This window comes from Balaenoptera acutorostrata, chromosome 13 (genome assembly GCF_949987535.1).
Source record: "Balaenoptera acutorostrata chromosome 13, mBalAcu1.1, whole genome shotgun sequence".
NCBI lineage: Eukaryota > Metazoa > Chordata > Mammalia > Artiodactyla > Balaenopteridae > Balaenoptera > Balaenoptera acutorostrata.
The window spans coordinates 64,282,333-64,301,816 of record NC_080076.1 but is presented as its reverse complement, the minus strand read 5'-3'; the positions used below and the strand labels follow the sequence as shown (position 1 = coordinate 64,301,816).

Genomic DNA, 19,484 nt, shown 5'->3' with positions numbered 1-19,484 from the left:
GTGAAGGTTCAAGGTACAATTTTTTTTAATATACTTCCAAGTAAGATGTTTAATTACAAATCTCGACGTATTTTTATGGGCTCCTAGCTCACATATCCAACAGCACATTGGACATCTCTTGACACTGCCAATGGTTTTCTTCCAATCTTAGTCACATAACAAATCTCTATGACCCTGCCTCAATTTCATCCTAGGTTTCTGGTTTGAACAACTCAGGAAAATGCTAGATTGCAAGAAGTAGTCTGAAGAGGGTTCAGTTTGGGCTAAGAATTGACACTTGTCATCTTGTAAAGGACTAATAAAGTAGTCCCTAAGGAGCAAACATAAGTGGGAAGAAACTAGAAAAGTAAAACAAACTGATGGTGAACAACAGTGGACATGCTTGCAGTGAACTCAGAAATTCTCTGAAGGTAGGAATGGGTGGATAGAATCCAAAGGACCAATACTTCTTCCATTATGACAAAAAGGGTATATGAGAATGTCAAGTTTGAAGGTGGGTAGCCAGGAAATGGTGAGTTATCTGGCTAGGACAATAAAAGCCTTTTATCTTTCATAGTGTGATATCACATTTACCATATTTTTCAGATTATGTCCCTGAATCTGATTAACACCAAGTGTCTGCCAAACTCAGTTACCTGTTCATGTAAAAGAATCTGGTGCTGTAGGTATTGCACACATATGTAACAACCTGCTTTTCTACGATCAACCCTTTTTAACTCAGATGATGAGATACGTACCTGCATGGCACAATGATCAAAAGCTTATAACTCTGTTCTAGTTAATAGAAATAACCATGAGTTACACTCTGCCCCCACCCCACCATCAAGAGCCTATTTCATAATAAATGTTAGACTATTCCACCTTCAAACTTTTCACTTTTCTAGCTCCAAATTCTAGCATTCTTATTCTTACTACTTACACCCTCTCTACTCTTTGATATCCTGGTATATAGCCCGGATGATTTCCTTTGAGCTTCAGGTATGAAGCCACTAACAAAAAAATGTTTAAATCTGTTCTCCCAGGAGCTTAGAGATCTTATCTTTATGACAACTCCCATAAATCTTAAAAAATGATCATTAAATATTGATTTACTCAATTAATTATAAAAACTTTAGATGTCTAGTATTTGGTCATGTATATTATTTAAAAAAATACATCAACAGAAAACTTTCTGAATGTCACTAGACAACGAATTAACCAAACCTTTACTGAAGCTTAAATTGTGGTACAGAAATACATTTCAACTGATTTAAGTCCAACACCATGAAGAGAGAAATTACGGCACCAAAATTCTCCCTCCTCTATCATATATATGAGGATTAATTTAGATTACTATTCAATCTATAGTTTTCATTTTTCTAGGCTTTGTTCCATACAAATTTGTGCAGTTGCTCAACATTAAATGGAAATCTTAAATCTATTGGGCTGGGGCGGTGGGGGGGATCAGACCTCAAGCCAATAAATGTTCATCAAATCTACTGGGACACTGTTCAAGAACAAAATCCACTTTGAGCATTGGTCCTCATAATAGCACCAAAACATTAGGTACTGTGCGCTAATTACAGAATCGGACTGATCCATTGACTGAAAGCTTCTTCAATGAAGCTTTGAAACAACAACATGTTTAAAAGTCAAAAGTGTTCCAACCACTTGATTTCAAACCAAGTAGAATTTATGTTTAGAAACACTAAAAAAAAGTGTTTCATTTATAAATACGGAAGGAACAAAAACATCACTGCATCAATCCAGAAAGAATCAAAAATTGTTTGAGAACAAGAAGAAATACAAAATTGAGTCAACTTTGCTCTTTTCTCAGCTGCTTAAATAAATGTCCATATTAGCAAATACAGCTAAAAGATGCCAACTCTTTTAAGCCTGTATTTCTAGTCATTTCCCATTGACCATTTTGGAATTTTATATGTTATGTTTTATGGATAGCACTCTGCTTCACTGTGTAGTATGTCTGAATAACCTGAACAGTTCTCATTCATCACTTGATGTTACTCCATGGTGAAAGAAATACCAGTAAGAGGAACCGTCAGAACACTATCACATGCATCCCAAAGTCACAGAACTTTTTAAGTCACAAGATGGCAAAGACATCGATTCTGCCTTGAACCAAAGATTATGGCATATCATTAATAGAAATTAGTGGAAATGGCTATGAAAGTAAAGTTGAGGTGAATCATCTGAGCTGACTTGACTTGTTGAATCCAACACAACCTTTATCTTAAATCTCCTTGCTAACAAATTTAGTGATAATTTTTTTATACTACTACTTAGCAAGTTAATAAAGACATGGTACCCATGAGAAGCTAATCTCATTTAATGGCGGGCACAGAATGGCATACAGTTTCCATACAGTTCTGCCAATATTCCCTAGTATCAATCTACACCTTCTTTGCTAATCAACACCAGCTTATTCCAAAAGAGCTCATGGTAACGAAGAATGCCAAACTCCCTTGACCTTAAAAGAAAATTAAGCCCAGGGTCCATCCCCCCGTTCCCCCTCTGGAGTATAAGGTTAGTGTAAACCCACAGTGTAACAGCGTATTGCTTTATGGAGGGTGAGGTTGGGAGGGAGACACCATGGTGAGGAATGAATCAATTAAAGTCACACAAGTATAGGAAGCAGAGAGATAGTAATACACAAAATGGATAACTGCAATCATTTTCGTAAAGGACTCGACTCGTGGAAGAAGAACTTTGATTGGTGCTGCAAAAACATCTGTATGAAGTAGAAACTGGTTTCAATAACATTAGTAGAGAATATGTTCTAGAAAGTGGAGGTAACTGGATGCAAAATCCTGGTAGCAATTTAATAGAACAGTCCCAGATGGCTAGGCTGAGGCCAACACCTAATGAGGACGAAAGCCTTGTCTGTGCGGAATTTTGGATGATACCTGGAGAAATATTACACTGTGCATAAACCAAATTGAGTTGTTTCCACAAGTGTTGTAAAGTTTCATATAGTAAAAGGTTTTTTCTACATGCACTTCAATTTCACAGCAAGAGTGGCATAGGATACCTAAACACAGAAGAGAGCATTCATGCAAGATATCTAACTCCTTGATATAATAATGCATACAATTCAAAATGATTACACTATCATTACATCTAGGGCTTTCTGCAACTACAAGGTGGTGGTTATGGAAAGCATGGCCCTTGGTATCAATATCTAAAAAGCAGCCACCACCTTCTTCTATGTGTGTTCTCTTTTTCGTTTTTTCTTCATTTTTCTTAATCAACTCTGCTGTTGTTGCTGCTGCTTAGCAAAACTGGTAAAAACAAAATTGTAATCATTGAACATAGAGCTCTGGCAATCAAGACGTTTAAAACCTTCAATCTTCTGGGGCGAAGAAAGCACTGTGCGACATTTAGAACTCTGATTTACAAACAGGGTGGTCACAAATTTTCCTGGCTTGAAGACTTCCACAACTTTCCTGATCAGGTTATCATAGGAGGTCTGACTTAAGTTTGTTTCAAAGCTAACATAAGAAAATTCTGGTTCTGGAGTGATGTGAATAGTCCAATAAGTTCCATCCTATTTCATTCCATTCACTGAATGTCCACAAGGATTGAACGGTGCGGCATCAATGACAGAACCTGGTATCAGGTCACGAATTCCACTCTCACGAGTGACATCCTTTGCAGTAACACCATCTTTCATGTAGAAGTGGTCCATAATTGCTGGGTCAAGCTCACTCATCAGAATTTCCAGGGTTTGAGCTGGCTGATCGATTACCCGACTCTCTGGGAAATCCAAAATACACAAGTACCAACAATCAGAATTCATGCGTCCCATACAATATGCTGCTCCATTTGGGAAAATTGCATTAAGAAACTCTATTTCTTCCTGGAAATTCCGGTGTGGGTACCCTTGGTGAGAAGGCTCCATGAAATTCTGACAAGAATAAAAGAAGCTTTGAATTGAGTCAAACCCACTGTAATCCCTAGCAAGTTTCAACAGGGGAACCAGTGCTTTCAGCAAGAGGGTGGTACCACATGTCTTCAAAATGAAACGTCTCTTGGAGACAAACATGCTACTCTCACTGAGTACATAAGCTTCCTGTTTGTCAGTTTTTGTCACACTTATGATTGAACACTGCACATCCTTCAAAAGTATGTCCCACTCGGATCTTGGGATGGTGCAAAGATCCCCAGATCCTTGGTTTGCGTCGGGTTGCTGCCTGGAGAACCAAACCTCCAGCAGCTTCTCGGTCCCTTCGAAAAAATGTGCAGCCTCCATCACCGTGAGACTAGCGAACAACCAACAACCACAGAAAATCAACTAAATTAAATCTCTTCTCCCACCGCTGCCGCCGCCGCTGTGGATTGTTCCAGCTGTGTTACTAAAGTTCAGGTTCCTTTTTTGCTATAATTTTATGTTAACTTTTTTTAAAAAAAGGGTTAATAAAATTTTCCTGGCTTTTTTTTTTTCTTTTTTTTGTAAGAGAAAGTTGAACGTGAGTTTGTTGGAAATAGAGGCAGATACAGCTCAGTCTCTTGTAGTCCGCTGTTTCCCCGTTAGAGAGAGTAGAGAGAGCGCTAGCTAATGTCGCCAGGCATACTGTGGGACTGATCATGTGATTTTTAAAAAATCATTCTATTAATGTGATGTATTACATTGATTGATTTTCTTATGTTGAACCAACCTGACATTCTGAGGTAAATCCCACTTGGTCATGATGTATAATCCTTCAAATATGATGTTGGCTTTGGTTTGCTAGTATTTTGTTGAAGATTTTTGCATGTATATTCATAAGGGATACTGCATTATCTCCAAATACAGTCACATTGGAAGTTGGGGTTTCAAATATGAATGTTGGGGGCAATCTACAGATTTAATGCAATCCCTATCAAATCACCCATGACATTTTTCACAGAACTAGAACAAATAATCCTAAAATTTATGTGGAACCATAAAAGACCCAGAATTGCCAAAGCAATCCTGAAGAAAAAGCACAAAGCAGGAGGCATAACCCTCCCAGACTTCAGAAAATACTACAAAGCTACAGTTATCGAAACATAGTGGTACTGGCACAAAAAGAGATACATGGATCAATGGAACAGAACAGAGAGCCCAGAAATAAACCCACACACCTACAATCAATTAATCTTCAAAAAAGGAGGCAAGAATATAAAAAGGGGAAAAAGACAGTCTCTTCAGCAAGTGGTGTTGGGAAAGTTGGACAGCTGCATATAAAGCAATGAAGTTAGAACACACCCTCACACCATGCACAAAAATAAACTCAAAATGGCTTAAAGACTTAAACATAAGATATGACACCATGAAACTCCTAGAAAAGATCATAGGCAAAACATTCTCTGACATAAATTGTACCAATATTTTCTTAGGTAAGTCTCCCAAGGCAATAGAAATAAAAACAAAAATAAACAAATGGGACCTAATCAACCTTACAAGCTTCCACACATCAAAGGAAACCATAAACAAAATGAAAAGACAACCTACAAAATGGGAGAAAATATTTGCAAATGATGCAACCAACAAGGGATTGATTTTGAAAACATACAAACAGCTCATACAATTCAACAACAATAAAAAACAAACAACTCAATAGATAAAAGGGCAGAAGACCTAAATAGACATTTCTGCAAAGAAGACATACAGATGGCCAATAGGCACATGAAAAGATGCTCAATATCACTAATCATTAGAGAAATGCAAATCAAAACCATAATGAGGTACCACCTCACACCAGTCAGAATGGCCATCATTAAAAAGTCTACAAACAGGGCTTCCCTGGTGGCTCAGTGGTTAAGAATCCGCCTGCCAGTGCAGGGGACACAGGTTCGAGCCCTGGTCTGGGAAGATCCCACATGCCATGGAGCAACTAAGCCTGTGAGCCACAACTACTGAGCCTGCACTCTAGAGCCCGCGAGCCACAGCTAGTGAGCCTGCGCACCACAACTACTGAAGCCCGCATGCCTAGAGCCCGTGCTCCGCAACAAGAGAAGCCACCACAATGAGAAGCCTATGCACCGCAACAAAGAGTAGCCCCCGCTCGCCACAACTAGAGAAAGCCTGCACGCAGCAACAAAGACACAGCCAAAAAATAAAAATAAATTTATTTAAAAAAAGAAAAAAAGGTCTACAAACAATAAATGCTGGAGAGGGTGGGGAGAAAAGGGGACTTTCTTACACTGCTGGTGGTAACGTAAATTGGTGCAGCCACTATGGAATACAGTGGGGAGGTTCCTCAAAAAAACTAAAAATAGAGTTGCCATATGATCCAGCAATCCCACTCCTGGGCATATACTCATTCAAAACTATAATTCTAAAAGATACATGCAGGGACTTCTCTGGTGGTCCAGTGGTTAAGAATCAGCACTTCCATTGCAGGGGTACAGGTTCAATCCCTGGTTGGGGAACTAAGATCCTGCATGCCGCACGGCACAGCCAAAAAAAAAAAAATTAAATTAAAATTAAAGATACGTGCACCCCTATGTTCATAGCAGTGTTATTTACAATAGTCAAGACATGGAAACATAGAGAAATGCAAATCAAAACCACATCGGTCAGAATGGCCATCATCAAAAAATCTACAAACAATAAATGCTGGAGAGGGTGTGGAGAAAAGGGAACCCTCCTGCACTGTTGGTGGGAATGTAAACTGATACAGTCACTATGGAGAACAGTATGGAGGTTCCTTAAAAAACTAAAAATAGAACTACCACATGACCCAGCAATCCCACTACTGGGCATATACCCTGAAAAAACCATAATTCAAAAAGATACATGTACTGCAATGTTCATTGCAGCACTATATACAATAGCCAGGCCATGGAACCAACCTAAATGTCCATCGACAGATAAATGGATAAAGAAGATGTGACACATATATACAATGGAATATTACTCAGCCATAAAAAGCAATGAAATTGAGCTATTTGTAATGAGGTGGATAACCTAGAGTCTTTCATACAGAGTGAAGTAAGTCAGAAAGAGAAAAATACCGTATGCTAACACACACATATGGAATCTGAAAAAACGGTAATGATGAACCTAGTGGCAGGGCAGGAATAAAGACGCAGACGTAGAGAACAGACTTGAGGTCACAGGGCGGGAAGCGGAAGCTGGGACGAAGTGAGAGAGTAGCACTGACATATATACACTACCAAATGTAAAATGGATAGCTAGTGGGAAGCTGCTGCATAGCACAGGGAGATCAGCTCGGTGCTTTGTCACCACTTAGAGGGGTGGGATAGGGAGGGCGTGAGGGAGGCTCAACAGGGAGGGGACATGGGGATAAATGTATACATATAACTGATTCACTTTGTTGTACAGCAGCAACTAACACAACATTGTAAAGCAGTTATACTCCAATAAACATATTTTTAAAAATAAAATATTTTTAAAAATTTATTTTTAGGGGCTTCCCTGGTGGCGCAGTGGTTGAGAATCTGCCTGCTAATGCAGGGGACACGAGTTCGAGCCCTGCTCTGGGAAGATCCCACATGCTGCAGAGCAGCTGGGCCCCTGAGCCACAATTACTGAGCCTGCGCGTCTGGAGCCTGTGCTCCGCAACAAGAGAGGCCGCGATAGTGAGAGGCCCGCGCACCGCAATGAAGAGTGGCCCCCGCTTGCCACAACTAGAGAAAGCCCTCGCACAGAAACGAAGACCCAACACAGCCATAAATAAATAAATTAATTAATAAAAAAAAAAAAATTTATTTTTAAAAATAAAATAAATAAATAAAAATAAAAACATAGTATCATATCACACACACACACACAAAAACCTAAATGTCCATTGACAGATGAATGGATAAAGAAGATGCGATATATATATATATATATGTATATATATATAAAATATGATATCACTTATATGTAGAATCTAAAATATGATACAGGGACTTCCCTGGTGGTGCAGTGGTCAAGAATCCGCCTGCAGGGGACACAGGTTCGAGCCCTGGTCCCGGAAGATCCCACGTGCCGCAGAGCAACTAAGCCTGTGCACCACAACTACTAAGCCTGCACTCTTTTCTTTGTCCAGCCTTAACCAGTGCTGCAACCGCTTACGCCCATTCTTGGAGGACCCTAGCTGATTCACTCCAGGGACTAACTTTCTCCTTCGACCTCACTTAGAAGGACCTGAATGTTGCCATTTCCCACTGTTGCACCCCTGAGGAAAAGACCTACATTTGGGCAGAGGCTCAAGCATATGCTGATAGACTACACGCTGCCCCACCCAATCATTATCCTGTGGGCATGATGGCAATGCCGCTGATTGATCCCAATTGGGAGTATCAGCCAGGCTAAACTGGTATCCCTAAAAAAGACCACATGATCCTTTGCCTCACTGAAGGGATGAAACTATACATAATTAAACCTGTCATTTTTGATAAGGTTAAAGAGATCACTCAAGGTCAGGACAAAAATCCAGCCCTATTTCAGGCCAGGCTGGTAGATGCCCTCTAAAAGTATATGACTGTTGACCCAAACACTTTTGAGGGACGCATTGTACTTGCAACCCATTTCATTAGCTTGTCAGCCCCCAACATCTGTCAAAAGCTTGCCATGGGGCCCCCAAACCCCTTGCAACCTTCTTATTGATATGGCCTTCAGTGTCTTTAACAACAGAGACCAGGCTGAGGAGGAAAGGAAGGAACAGCGTGACTTAAGGGACCATTAGCAAGCCAAGCTTCTGGCAGCCATCATGGCAGGACCTAACTCACCTCCTGGTCACCCCAAAGGCACTCCCAGAAGACCTCCGCCAGGTAAAGGAGCCTGTTTTAACTGTGGGAGCCCCAAACACTGGAGCAAGGAATGCCCAGAAAACAGGTCTCAGCCTCCACCCAAGACACCATGCCCACTCTGTAAGAAGATGGGCCACTGGAGAAGCGAATGCCCTCAGCTCCAAAGGGAGTGGGGAAATTCCCCCTTGCCAGTCATGGCAGTGGTTGATTGATGGGACCTGGGACCTCCCAAGAAGAAAGTCATTATCACATGGGAGGAACCACAGGTGACCACTGACATGGCAGGTTGTCCAGCTTCTACTAGACATAGGAGCCACTTACTCTGTCCTGACTTCTCATGCTAGGCCCCTTGACCCCAAAACCTGCTCTATTGTTGGGGGAGAAGGAAGGCCAAAATGAAAACATTTCACCACCCCTCTAACTTGCACCTGGGGAAAGACTCTTATAACTCACAAGTTTTTGGTCATGCCTGAACGCCCCAGCCCATTATTAGGAAGAGATTTCATTCTTCCAAATCTTTCTCTCCCTGAGTAAGTGACTCTTACTGTCCCTGAAAACCAAAACGAAGACCTATTTTTGGCTAGACTATGCATTATACAAGACATGGACAGTCCAGCTCAAAATATTTCCCCAGAAATTAAAGAACTCATACATCCACAGGTCTGGGACCAGGAAATCTAATGACAGGCAAAGATTGCCACTCCTGTGAAAATCACCTTAAAGAAGGCTAATAACTTCCCTTCCAAGCATTAATACCCCACAAAGCCAGAGGCTTGATGAGGCCTCCAATCCCTGATCTCAAAATTCATCAAATATGGGCTTTTGTTACCATGCCAATCTCCTTGTAATACTCCAATCCTACATGTTCTCAAACCAAATGGGGGATATACAATGATCCAAGATCTTCGAATCATAAAAGGAGCTGTCGCGAGCCACAACTACTCAGCCTGCGAGCCACAACTACTAAAGCCCGTGTGCCACAACTACTGAAGCCCACATGCCTAGAGATTGTGTTCCACAACAAAGAGAAGCCACCGCAATGAGAAGCCCACGCACCACAATGAAGAGTAGCCCCTGCTCGCCGCAACTTGAGAAAGCCCGCACACAGCAATGAAGACCCAATGCAGCCAAAAACAAAATAAATAAAATAAATTTTTAAAAATAATACATTTTAAAAATAAATAAATAAAAATAAAAAATAAAAATTCCCTACAAACAAAAGTCGAGGACCAGATGGTTTCACAGGTGAATTCTACCAAACATACAAAGAACAACTTACACAGATCCTTCTCAAACTCTTCCAAAAACTGAACAGAAAGGAACACTCCCAAAGACATTCTATGAAGCCACCATCACCCTGATACCAAAACCACACAAAAGATACCACCAAAAAGGAAAATCACAGGTCAATATCTTTGATGAATATAGATGCAAAAATTCTCAAAAAAAAATATTAGCAAACTGAATCCAACAACACATAAAGATCATACACCATGACCAAGTTGGTCACAAGGATGGTTCAACACATGCAAATCAATCAATGTGATACACCACATCAACAAAAGAAAAGACAAAAACAACAATCATCTCAATAGATGCAAGAAAAGCATTCAATAAAATTCCACATCCATTCATAATAAAAACCGTTTTGAAAGTAGGTATAGCAAGAACATATCTCAACATAATAAAAGCTATTTATGACAAACCAATGGCCAACATAATACTCAACAGTGAAAAGCTGAAAGCCTTCCCGCTAAAATCTGGAACAAGACAAGGATGCCCACTCTTACCTCTTCTATTCAACATAGTACTGGAAGTTTTAGCCACAGCAATCAGAAAAGAAAAAGAAATAAAAGGTATTCAAATGGTAGGGAAGAGGTAAAATTGTCATTATATGCAGATGACATGATAATATACAGAGAAAACCCTAAAGAGTCCACACAAAAACTACTAGAATTGATAAACGAATAGAACAAGGTAGGAGGACACAAGATTAACATACAGAAACCGATTGCACTTCTTTACACCAACAATGAAATATCAGAAAGGGAATATAATAAAATGGTACCTCTTAAAATCGCACCCCCAAAAATAAAATATTTAGGAATAAACGTGACCAAGGAGTTGAAAGACATATGCTGAGAACTAAAAAACATTAATAAAGGAAATTGAAGATGATTCAAAGAAATGGAAAGATATCCCATGCTCTTAGATTGGAAGAATTAATATTGTAAAAATGGCCATACTACCCAAAGCAATCTACAGATTTAATGTGATCCCTATCAAATAACCCCTGACATTTTTCACAGAACTAAAACAAATAATCCTAAAATTTATACGGAATCATAAAAGACCCAAACTGCCAAAGCAATTCTGAGGAAAAAGAACAAAGCAGGAGGCATAACGCTCCCAGACTTCAGACAATACTACAAAGCTACAGTAATCAAAACAGAGTGGTACTGGCACAAAAACAGACATATGGATCAATGGAAAAGAATAGAGAGCCCAGAAATAAACCCACACACCTATGGTCAATTAATCTTTGACAAAGGAGGCAAGAATATCAAATGGGAAAAAGACAGTCTCTTCAGCAAGTGGTAATGGGAAAGTCATACAGCTGCATGTAAATCAATGACGTTAGAATGCACCCTTTCCCCATAAACAAAAATAAACTCAGTATGGCCAAAAACTTAAATGTAAGATGTGACACCATAAAACTCCTAGAAGAGAACATAGGCAAAACATTCTCTGACATAAATCGTACCAATGTTTTCTTAGGTCAGTCTCCCAAGGCAATAGAAATAAAAACAAAAAATAAACAAATAGGACCTAATTAACCTTACAAGCTTTTGCACATCAAAGGAAACCATAAACAAAATGAAAAGACAGCCTACAGAATGGGAGAAAATATTTGTAAATGATAAAACTGACAAGGGATTAATTTCCAAAATACACAAACAGCTCATACAACTCAGCAACAAAAAAACAAACAACCCTATCCAAAAATGGGCAGAAGATCTAACTAGGCATTTCTCCAAAGAAGAAACACAGATGGCCAATAGGCACATGAAAAGATGCTCAACATCACTAATTGTTAGAGAACTGTAAATCAAAACTATAATGAGGTACAAGCCCACACCAGTCAGAATGGCCATCATTAAAAAGTCTACAGATAACAAATGCTGCAGACTTCCCCAGTGGTCCAGTGTGTAGGGCTCCGTGCTCCCAATGAGGGGGGCCCAGGTTTGATCCCTGGCTGGGGAAGTAGATCCCACACGTATGCCGCAACTAAGCGTTTGCATGCCGCAACCAAGCATGCCACAACTAAGGAACCCGTGTGCCGTGGTGAAGATCCCACGTGATGTGGCTGAGACCCGGCACAGCCAAAGTAAATAAATAAATAAATATATTTTTAAAAAGTGCTGGAGAGGGTGTGGAGAAAAGGGAACCCTCCTACACTGTTAGTTGGAATGTAAGTTGGTGCAGCCACTGTGGAAAATAGTATGGAGGTTCCTCAGAAAACTAAAAATAGAATTACCATATGATCCAGAAATTCCACTCCTGGGCATGTATTCAGACAAAACTATAATTCAAAAAGATACATGCAGGACTTCCCTGGTGGCACAGTGGTTAAGAATCCGCCTGCTAATGCAGGGGACATGGGTTTGAGCCCTGGTCCGGGAATATCCCACATGCCGCGGAGCAACTAAGCCCGTGTGTCAAAACTACTGAGCCTGCGCTCTAGCACCTGCGAGCCACAGCTAGTGAAGCCCACATGCCTAGAGCCTGTGCTCCGCAACAAAAGAAGCCACTGCAATGAGAAGCCTGTGCACTGCAACGAAGAGTGGCCCTCGCTCGCCGCAACTAGAGAAAGCCCACGCACAGCAATGAAGACCCTATGCAGCCAAAAATAAATTAATAAATAAATTTATTTTTTAAAAAAAGATACATGTACCCCTATGTTTATAGCAGCACTCACTATTCACAATAGCCAAGACATGGAAACAACTTAAACGTCCATCGACAGATGAATGGATAAAGATGTGGTGCATATATACAATGGAATACTACTCAGCCATAAAAATGAACAAAATAATGCCATCTGCAGCAATATAGATGCAACTATAGATTATCATACTAAGTGATGTAAGTCAGAAAAAGAAATACAAATACCATATGATATCACTTATATGTGAATCTAAAATATGACACAAACCTTTCTATGAAACAGAAACAGAATCATGGACATAGAGAACAGACTGGTGGTTGCCAAGGGGGATGGGGTTGGGGGAGAGAAGGAGTGGGAGGTTGGGGTTAGCAAATGTAAGCTTTTATATATAGAATGGATAAACAACAAGGTCCTACTGAAGAGCACAAAGAACTATATTCAATATCCTATGATAAACCATAATGGAAAAGAATATAAAATAGAAGAATGCATATGTATGTGTGTGTGTGTGTGTGTGTATACATATATATATATGTATATACACTTAGAATCACTTTGCTGTACAATAATTAAGACATTGTAAATCAACTACAATAAAAAAAATTCTACCAAAAAAAAAAAAATTGGTAATGGAAACTGAAAATGATTCAAAGAAATGGAAAGACAACCCATGCTCTTAGAAGAATTAATATTGTAAAAATGGCCATACTACCCAAAGCAATCTACAGATTTAATGAGATCCCTATCAAATAACCCCTGACATTTTTCACAGAACTAGAACAAATAACCCTAAAATTTATATGGAACCATGGAAGACCCAGAATTGCTAAAGCAATCCTGAGAAAAAAGAACAAAGCAGGAGGCATAACCCTCCCAGACTTCAGACAATACTACGAAGCTACAGTAATCAAAACAGCATGGTACTGGCACAAAAACAAATGTATGGATCAATGGAACAGAACAGAGAGCCCAGAAATAAACCCACACACCTATGGTCAATTAATCTTCAACAAAGGAGACAAGAATATCCAATGCGAAAGAGAGAGTCTCTTCAGCAAGTGGTGTTGGGAAAGTTGGACAGTCGCATGCAAATCAACGAAGTTAGAATACACCATATACAAAAATAAACTCAAAATGGATTAAAGACTTAAATATAAGACATGACAACATAAAACTCCTAGAAGAGAACATAGGCAAAACATTCTCTGACATAAATCATACAGATGTTTTCTTAGGTCTCCCAAGGCAATAGAAATAAAAGCAAAAATAAACAAATGGGACCAAATCAAACTTAAAAGCTTTTGCACAGCAAAAGGAAGCATAAACAAAATGAAAAGATAACCTACAGACTGGCAGAAAATGTTTGCAAATGATGTGACTAACAAGGGCTTTATTTCCAAAATATACAAACAGCTCATACAATTCAATAACACAGAAACTAACAACCCAATCAAAAAATGGGCAGAAGACCTAAATAGACATTTCTCCAAAGAAGACATACAGAAGGCCAATAGGCACATGAAAAGATGCTCATCATCACTAATTATTAGAGAAATGGAAATCAAAACTACAATGAGGTACCACCTCACACCAGTCAGAATGGCCATCATCAAAAAGTGTACAAATAATAGATGCTGGAGAGGGTGTGGGGAAAAGGGAACCCTCTTACGCTGTTGCTGGGAATGTAAATTGGTGCAGCCACTATGGAAAACAGTAGGGAGGTTCCTCAAAAAACTAAAAATAAAGTAGCCATATGATCCAGCAATCCCACTCCTGGGCATATATCTGGACAAAACTATAATTCAAAAAGATACATGCACCCCTATGTTTATAGCAGCACTATTCACAACAGCCAAGACATGGGAACAACCTAAATGTCCATCAACAGATGAATGGATAATAAAGTCAATGTGATACACACACACACACACACACACACACGTATACACACACACAACGCAATACTACTCAGACAAAAAAAGAATGAAATAATACCATTTGCAGCAACATGGATGGACCTAGATATTATTCTACTAAGCGAAGTAAGTCAGAAAGAAAAAGACAAATACCGTATATCACTTATATATGGAATCTAAAATATGACAAGAATGAACATATCTATGAAACAGAAACATACGCACAGATATAGAGAAGAGACCTGTGGCTGCCAAGGGGGAGGGGAGTGGGGGAGGGAAGGGTTGGGAGTCTGGGATTAGCAGACGCAAACTATTATGTGTACAATGGATAAACAACAAGGTCCTACTGTATAGCACAGGGAACTATATTCAATATCCTATGATAAACCATAACGGAAAAGAATATGAAAAAGAATGTATATATGTGCATAACTGAGTCACTTTGCTGTACAGCAGAAATACAACATTGTAAATCAACTATACTTCAATAAAATTCAAAAAGCAAAAACCAAAAAACACCTTCAGCTCAGGCCACCTTACTTCCTCATAATCAACCCCCAGCCCACTTTGTTGTCACCCCTGTTCACAATCAAGGTAATAGAGTGGGCCTGAACTAGGGGATACCAAGAGGGCCCCAATGGCTGTGGATTAAGGAACAAACAATAATGCTGTCCAGAGCATTACAATGGAATATTTAAAAATCATTCTATGACTTCTCTCATCTGGGGTGGGATGCTTTGACTAGCCTGGTGGAAAAAGTCTTCTCTGGCATGGGCCTTTCTCAGACTAGCCTAGAGGTCACAGAGCTCTGTAATATATGTTACCATAATAACCCAGGGGGAAAACTAAGGCCTCCACCTCTCCTCCAGCCCATCCAAAGAAGAGGAGAACTGGCAAATAGACTTTACCCAGATGCCATCCTCCCAGGGATATAAATACCTTCTGGTCTTTATTGACACTTTTACCAGATGGGTGGAAGCCTTCAACTAAGACCACGAGAGCTCCGGAGGTAATAAAGGCATTACTAAAGGAAATAATTCCTCTGTTTGGGCTTCCACGGTCTTTACAAAGTGATAACGGTCCCTCTTTTGTGGCTAGGGTTACCCAACAAATCTCTACTGCCCTAGGCTTGCTACCACCTCCATGCTGCCTGGAGGCCTCAACCATCAGGGAAGGTGGAAAGGGCAAATCAAACTTTAAAAAGAATCCTGGCTAAACTTTTTCGAGAGACATTAGAACCTTGGACAAAGTTTTTACTGATAGCCCTCTTGAGAATCAAGGGGGCACCTAAAACGGGGCTAGGGATCAGCCCGTCTGAAATGACTTATAGTAGGCCCTTTTTATCCTCAGACATTTTGGTGGATACTGAAACCAGTGAGCTTATTAAATACCTAATTAATCTGGGACTGGTCCAAAAGGCGATTTCAGAATATGTAAATCAGGCCCCCAGCCAGGAAACTGACCCCATTCATGTTCAGCTGGGAGATTTTGTCCTCCTAAAAACATGGAGAGAAGCGTCCCCCTCCGATCAATTACTGCGCAAGTGGAGGGGCCCTTACTAGGTCCTTCTCAGCACCCTTATTGCAGTTAAATTACAAGGGATCAACAGTTGGGTTCACCTGTCCCAAATCAAGCCAGTTCCTCTTGAGTCCAAACAGGACCCTGGCTATGAACAGGAAGACACCTCCAACTGGACCTGTGAGCCCACCAAAGGCCTGAGGCTCCTATTTAAAAACTAAGAAGTTGAATATATACTCAAAGGACAGACATCTTTGGCAGATAAGTAAAATGATTTGGTGGGTTGGACTCTTACTCACCATTTTTGCTATTATTCTCTTACTTACATTTTACCAGTTCACTTAACCACCCCTGACAGGGAAGAACTCCTCTGTCCATGCTGGGTTTAAAGAAGACTGTTCACTTTTAGCTCGCCACCGCCACCATGAAGCCATTATTCACCCTAAAATTTCTCTCCCTCCTGTGGATATCTGCACAAGGGGGATGGAGCAGCAACTCCATAGTACAAATTTCCTCCACCATAGGAAAAACTGAAAATCTTACTAACTGCTGGGTCTGCCATGCCAACCCCCATGAGGCCCCGGGGGGACCCATCTTCTACCCAGCCTCGGCCAACACCTCCCTCTATACTCTTAACCAGTCCAATTGGTCTTGGGACCCACCCACAGAAGTGCTTCTCTCCACGGTCAATTGGACATGCTTTAACCTGTCCTCAGTCATTTGCATTAACTTGACTGGTAAAGTACCCAGCCTTTCCCTAAAACCCACAGGGATCATATCTTCAAACTTTCAAGACTGCATGATCTGACAGCCATCTTTAGGGGTAGGACACAACCCACATGTTGAAGGTCTATTCAAAGATACAAATGCAAAAGGTGGACACCTGAAGTGACCTCAACAGAGCTAGATGAGACACAGAATTCCACCCATTGGACATGTCTGGCATCCCTGGGATCCCGGGAGTCCACGACCTACCCCCGTTTTGGAAACTGGAAAGCGGGCACTCTACCCCCTCCATTCACAAAATATAACGTGACTGCCTCACATGAAGAGGAACCTCTTCCCCCATATAAGACCCACTTGCCTGAGGTGGGGATCCGAGGAGGGCCACTTAGTCCCAGCTGCACCTGCTCAAGGAATCCCAACCTCACCTGGCTGAGCCAGCTTCTTCAGGAAAACAGATCCCAGACATGGCTATGTGCTCCAAGGGGACACATCATAATTTGTGGCCACCCAAAAGGAAGGCTGCAGGGTCCCATCTATGTGAATCCCCTCTGAGCCATGGGCTACCAATGCATACATAAAAGATTAACCATGGGATCCTACACACTCCTCGCCTTTTTAGCCCCTGGGGTAATATCCATATATAATATCTCCATTCCCCATCCCTGGCTCCAGCGTGCGATTGGCCTCCTCCTGGCAGGAATTGGAGCTGCTATTGGCTTGGTGGTCCCACAGGGAGGCTTTGCATACCACAAGGCAATGCTTCATAACCTGTCAGTTACTCTACCTACTCTGGCCAGGAGCACGGGGAATGCACTCTCCAGACTCTCAACCTCTCTTAACTCCCTAGCAAATGTGGTGATGATGGGTTATCTCCTAGCTTAGAAGGGAGGGGTATGCACAATAATAAAACGTGTTGCACCTACATCAACGCCATGGGCCAGATGGAAGAAGATATCCAAAAGGTATATAAACAGGCTCAATGGCTATACATTTTTGGAAAGGGTAACCCCAGCGCCGACTCCATTGGGACCGTAGTCAGAGGGGTATTACATACCCCTGGTTCCTACGCCTACTTGGACCTCTGATCGCAATAGTTCTTTTACTGATTTTTGGCCCCTGCCTTTTTAACCTGCGTGTTAAGTTTGTTTCCTCCAGATTACAACAGTTTCACCTGCAGATGATGGTACGCCAGGGATTTCAACCCAGCCCACATGAAGATGGGGACTATCAACATCACCTGGACAGGGTTGCAGCCTCCCACTCCCCACTCTCCATCCCTGCTTCTGCCAATGACCCCGAGACCCCTATCTCTGACAGATGGCAAGGTGGTCTGGACCCCACAGGTAGGCACAATGCCCCTGCTCGGCTTGAAGCAGCTTCAGAAGACGGACCATCGACCCTTTGACCCTTAAAAGACTTTAAGGGTCCAAACTCCTTGAGGGGGCCAGTGTTAGAGCAGGCAGTTGGCCAGATAAGAGCAGAGAAAGGAGGCATGGGAGTCTGACAGGAAACCATACATCTTGTGACCACAGGGGTCCTAGAGGCAAACAAGAAAGGCAGGAACCTCCAGCGTCCGAAAGTAACCTTCTGCTCATTATGCCCTTATTACAACAGAATTAACACTGTGACCGGGGCAGTACCCATCCTGCACCTGAAGCCACGACAGACCTGAAAAGACCAAAGAGGACCAAAACTCCCCCGTCCTCGGGGAGGCGGAGAAGGGAAATAAGATCGAGAGAAGTCTCCCCTGAGTCCCGCCCTGTAATGAATATTCTTCCCAGCTGTTTCCGCGCCCCATATAACCAACTCGCGGTAAGAAACTCAGGGCAGCTGCTCACCCGAGCAGCCCGCTCTCCCTCCCGATAGCGTGCGCTCACTCAGTAAACCCTCGCTTCGCCTCCGCGGCCTCCGTGTGGGGCTCTGAATTCTGTGAGGAAACAAGAACCTACCCTACGGTGACACGGCCAGGCGGGCAGAAGTTGACCCGTGAACTCAGTTCCCGCTTCTCCGCTCTTTGGTCGCTGAATAAAGCCTGTGTTGTGTGGATCTCAGCTACGGTCACGTTCGCCTACTCGAACCCGAACCGGAAAAGAACGCTCCCTCCCCCCAGGCAGAGCCCACACGACTTAACCGGCCACAGTAACTCACACATTTTCCCTCGTTTCCCGCTACTCCACCTCGTCTGGGAGAACAAGTTCCTCTCACTGCTGAGGGACTGACGGCCGCGCAGCTTCACCTGCTGTGGGCCCGGTTCCCGACGGCCGCCCTGGCTCCTCCAGAGCCTAGGACGGTGCCTGCCACGGACAAAGCCCCACTGAATAGGCTCTCAAGCAAGTATGTGACGAGGGACCTACCGAGACAGGTGTCCGAAGGGTCGAAGGCGGCCTCCGCCCTGAGGGAAAGGGCCACCCGGCTGAAACCCAGCGGCCTCGGCGGGGCCGACCCGCGCTTTAGCCCGTGCTCTAGCCCGTGCAGCGCCAAGGCTAGCGCCCCAGCCCAAGCCCCGCCCTCCTCCTTCTGAGCTCCTCCCCTCAAGCCCCGCCCCACCATCTCAGCTCCTCCCCTCAGGCCCCACCTCCGCCCTGACCCTGAACGCTGCGGAGGTGGGGCCGCGGCCCTGCCCGAGGGCACGCCGCCGTGCGGCGGACGTC

General features: G+C 42.2%; 2 protein-coding genes across 4 annotated transcripts in view; both read right to left on the bottom strand.

The window, feature by feature from the left end:
• Positions 1–19,330, bottom strand: part of PRELID3A (PRELI domain containing 3A) — a 206,880-nt gene extending 187,550 nt beyond the window's left edge. For 2 of the 3 annotated variants that reach the window (XM_057526525.1, XM_057526524.1), the window contains exon 1: positions 19,188–19,326. The gene's annotated coding sequence lies outside the window, so the exon portion shown is untranslated. Of the gene's footprint in view, positions 1–19,187 lie in introns of all 3 variants that reach the window. The other variant, XM_028162377.2, reaches the window with a different exon arrangement.
• LOC103003855 (S-adenosylmethionine decarboxylase proenzyme-like) lies at positions 2,158–4,419 on the bottom strand. The gene has a single exon (XM_057526527.1). The coding sequence runs from the start codon at positions 4,247–4,249 to the stop codon at positions 3,545–3,547; it is 705 nt and encodes a 234-aa protein (XP_057382510.1). The 5' UTR covers positions 4,250–4,419; the 3' UTR covers positions 2,158–3,544.
• Positions 19,331–19,484: the final 154 nt, after the last annotated feature.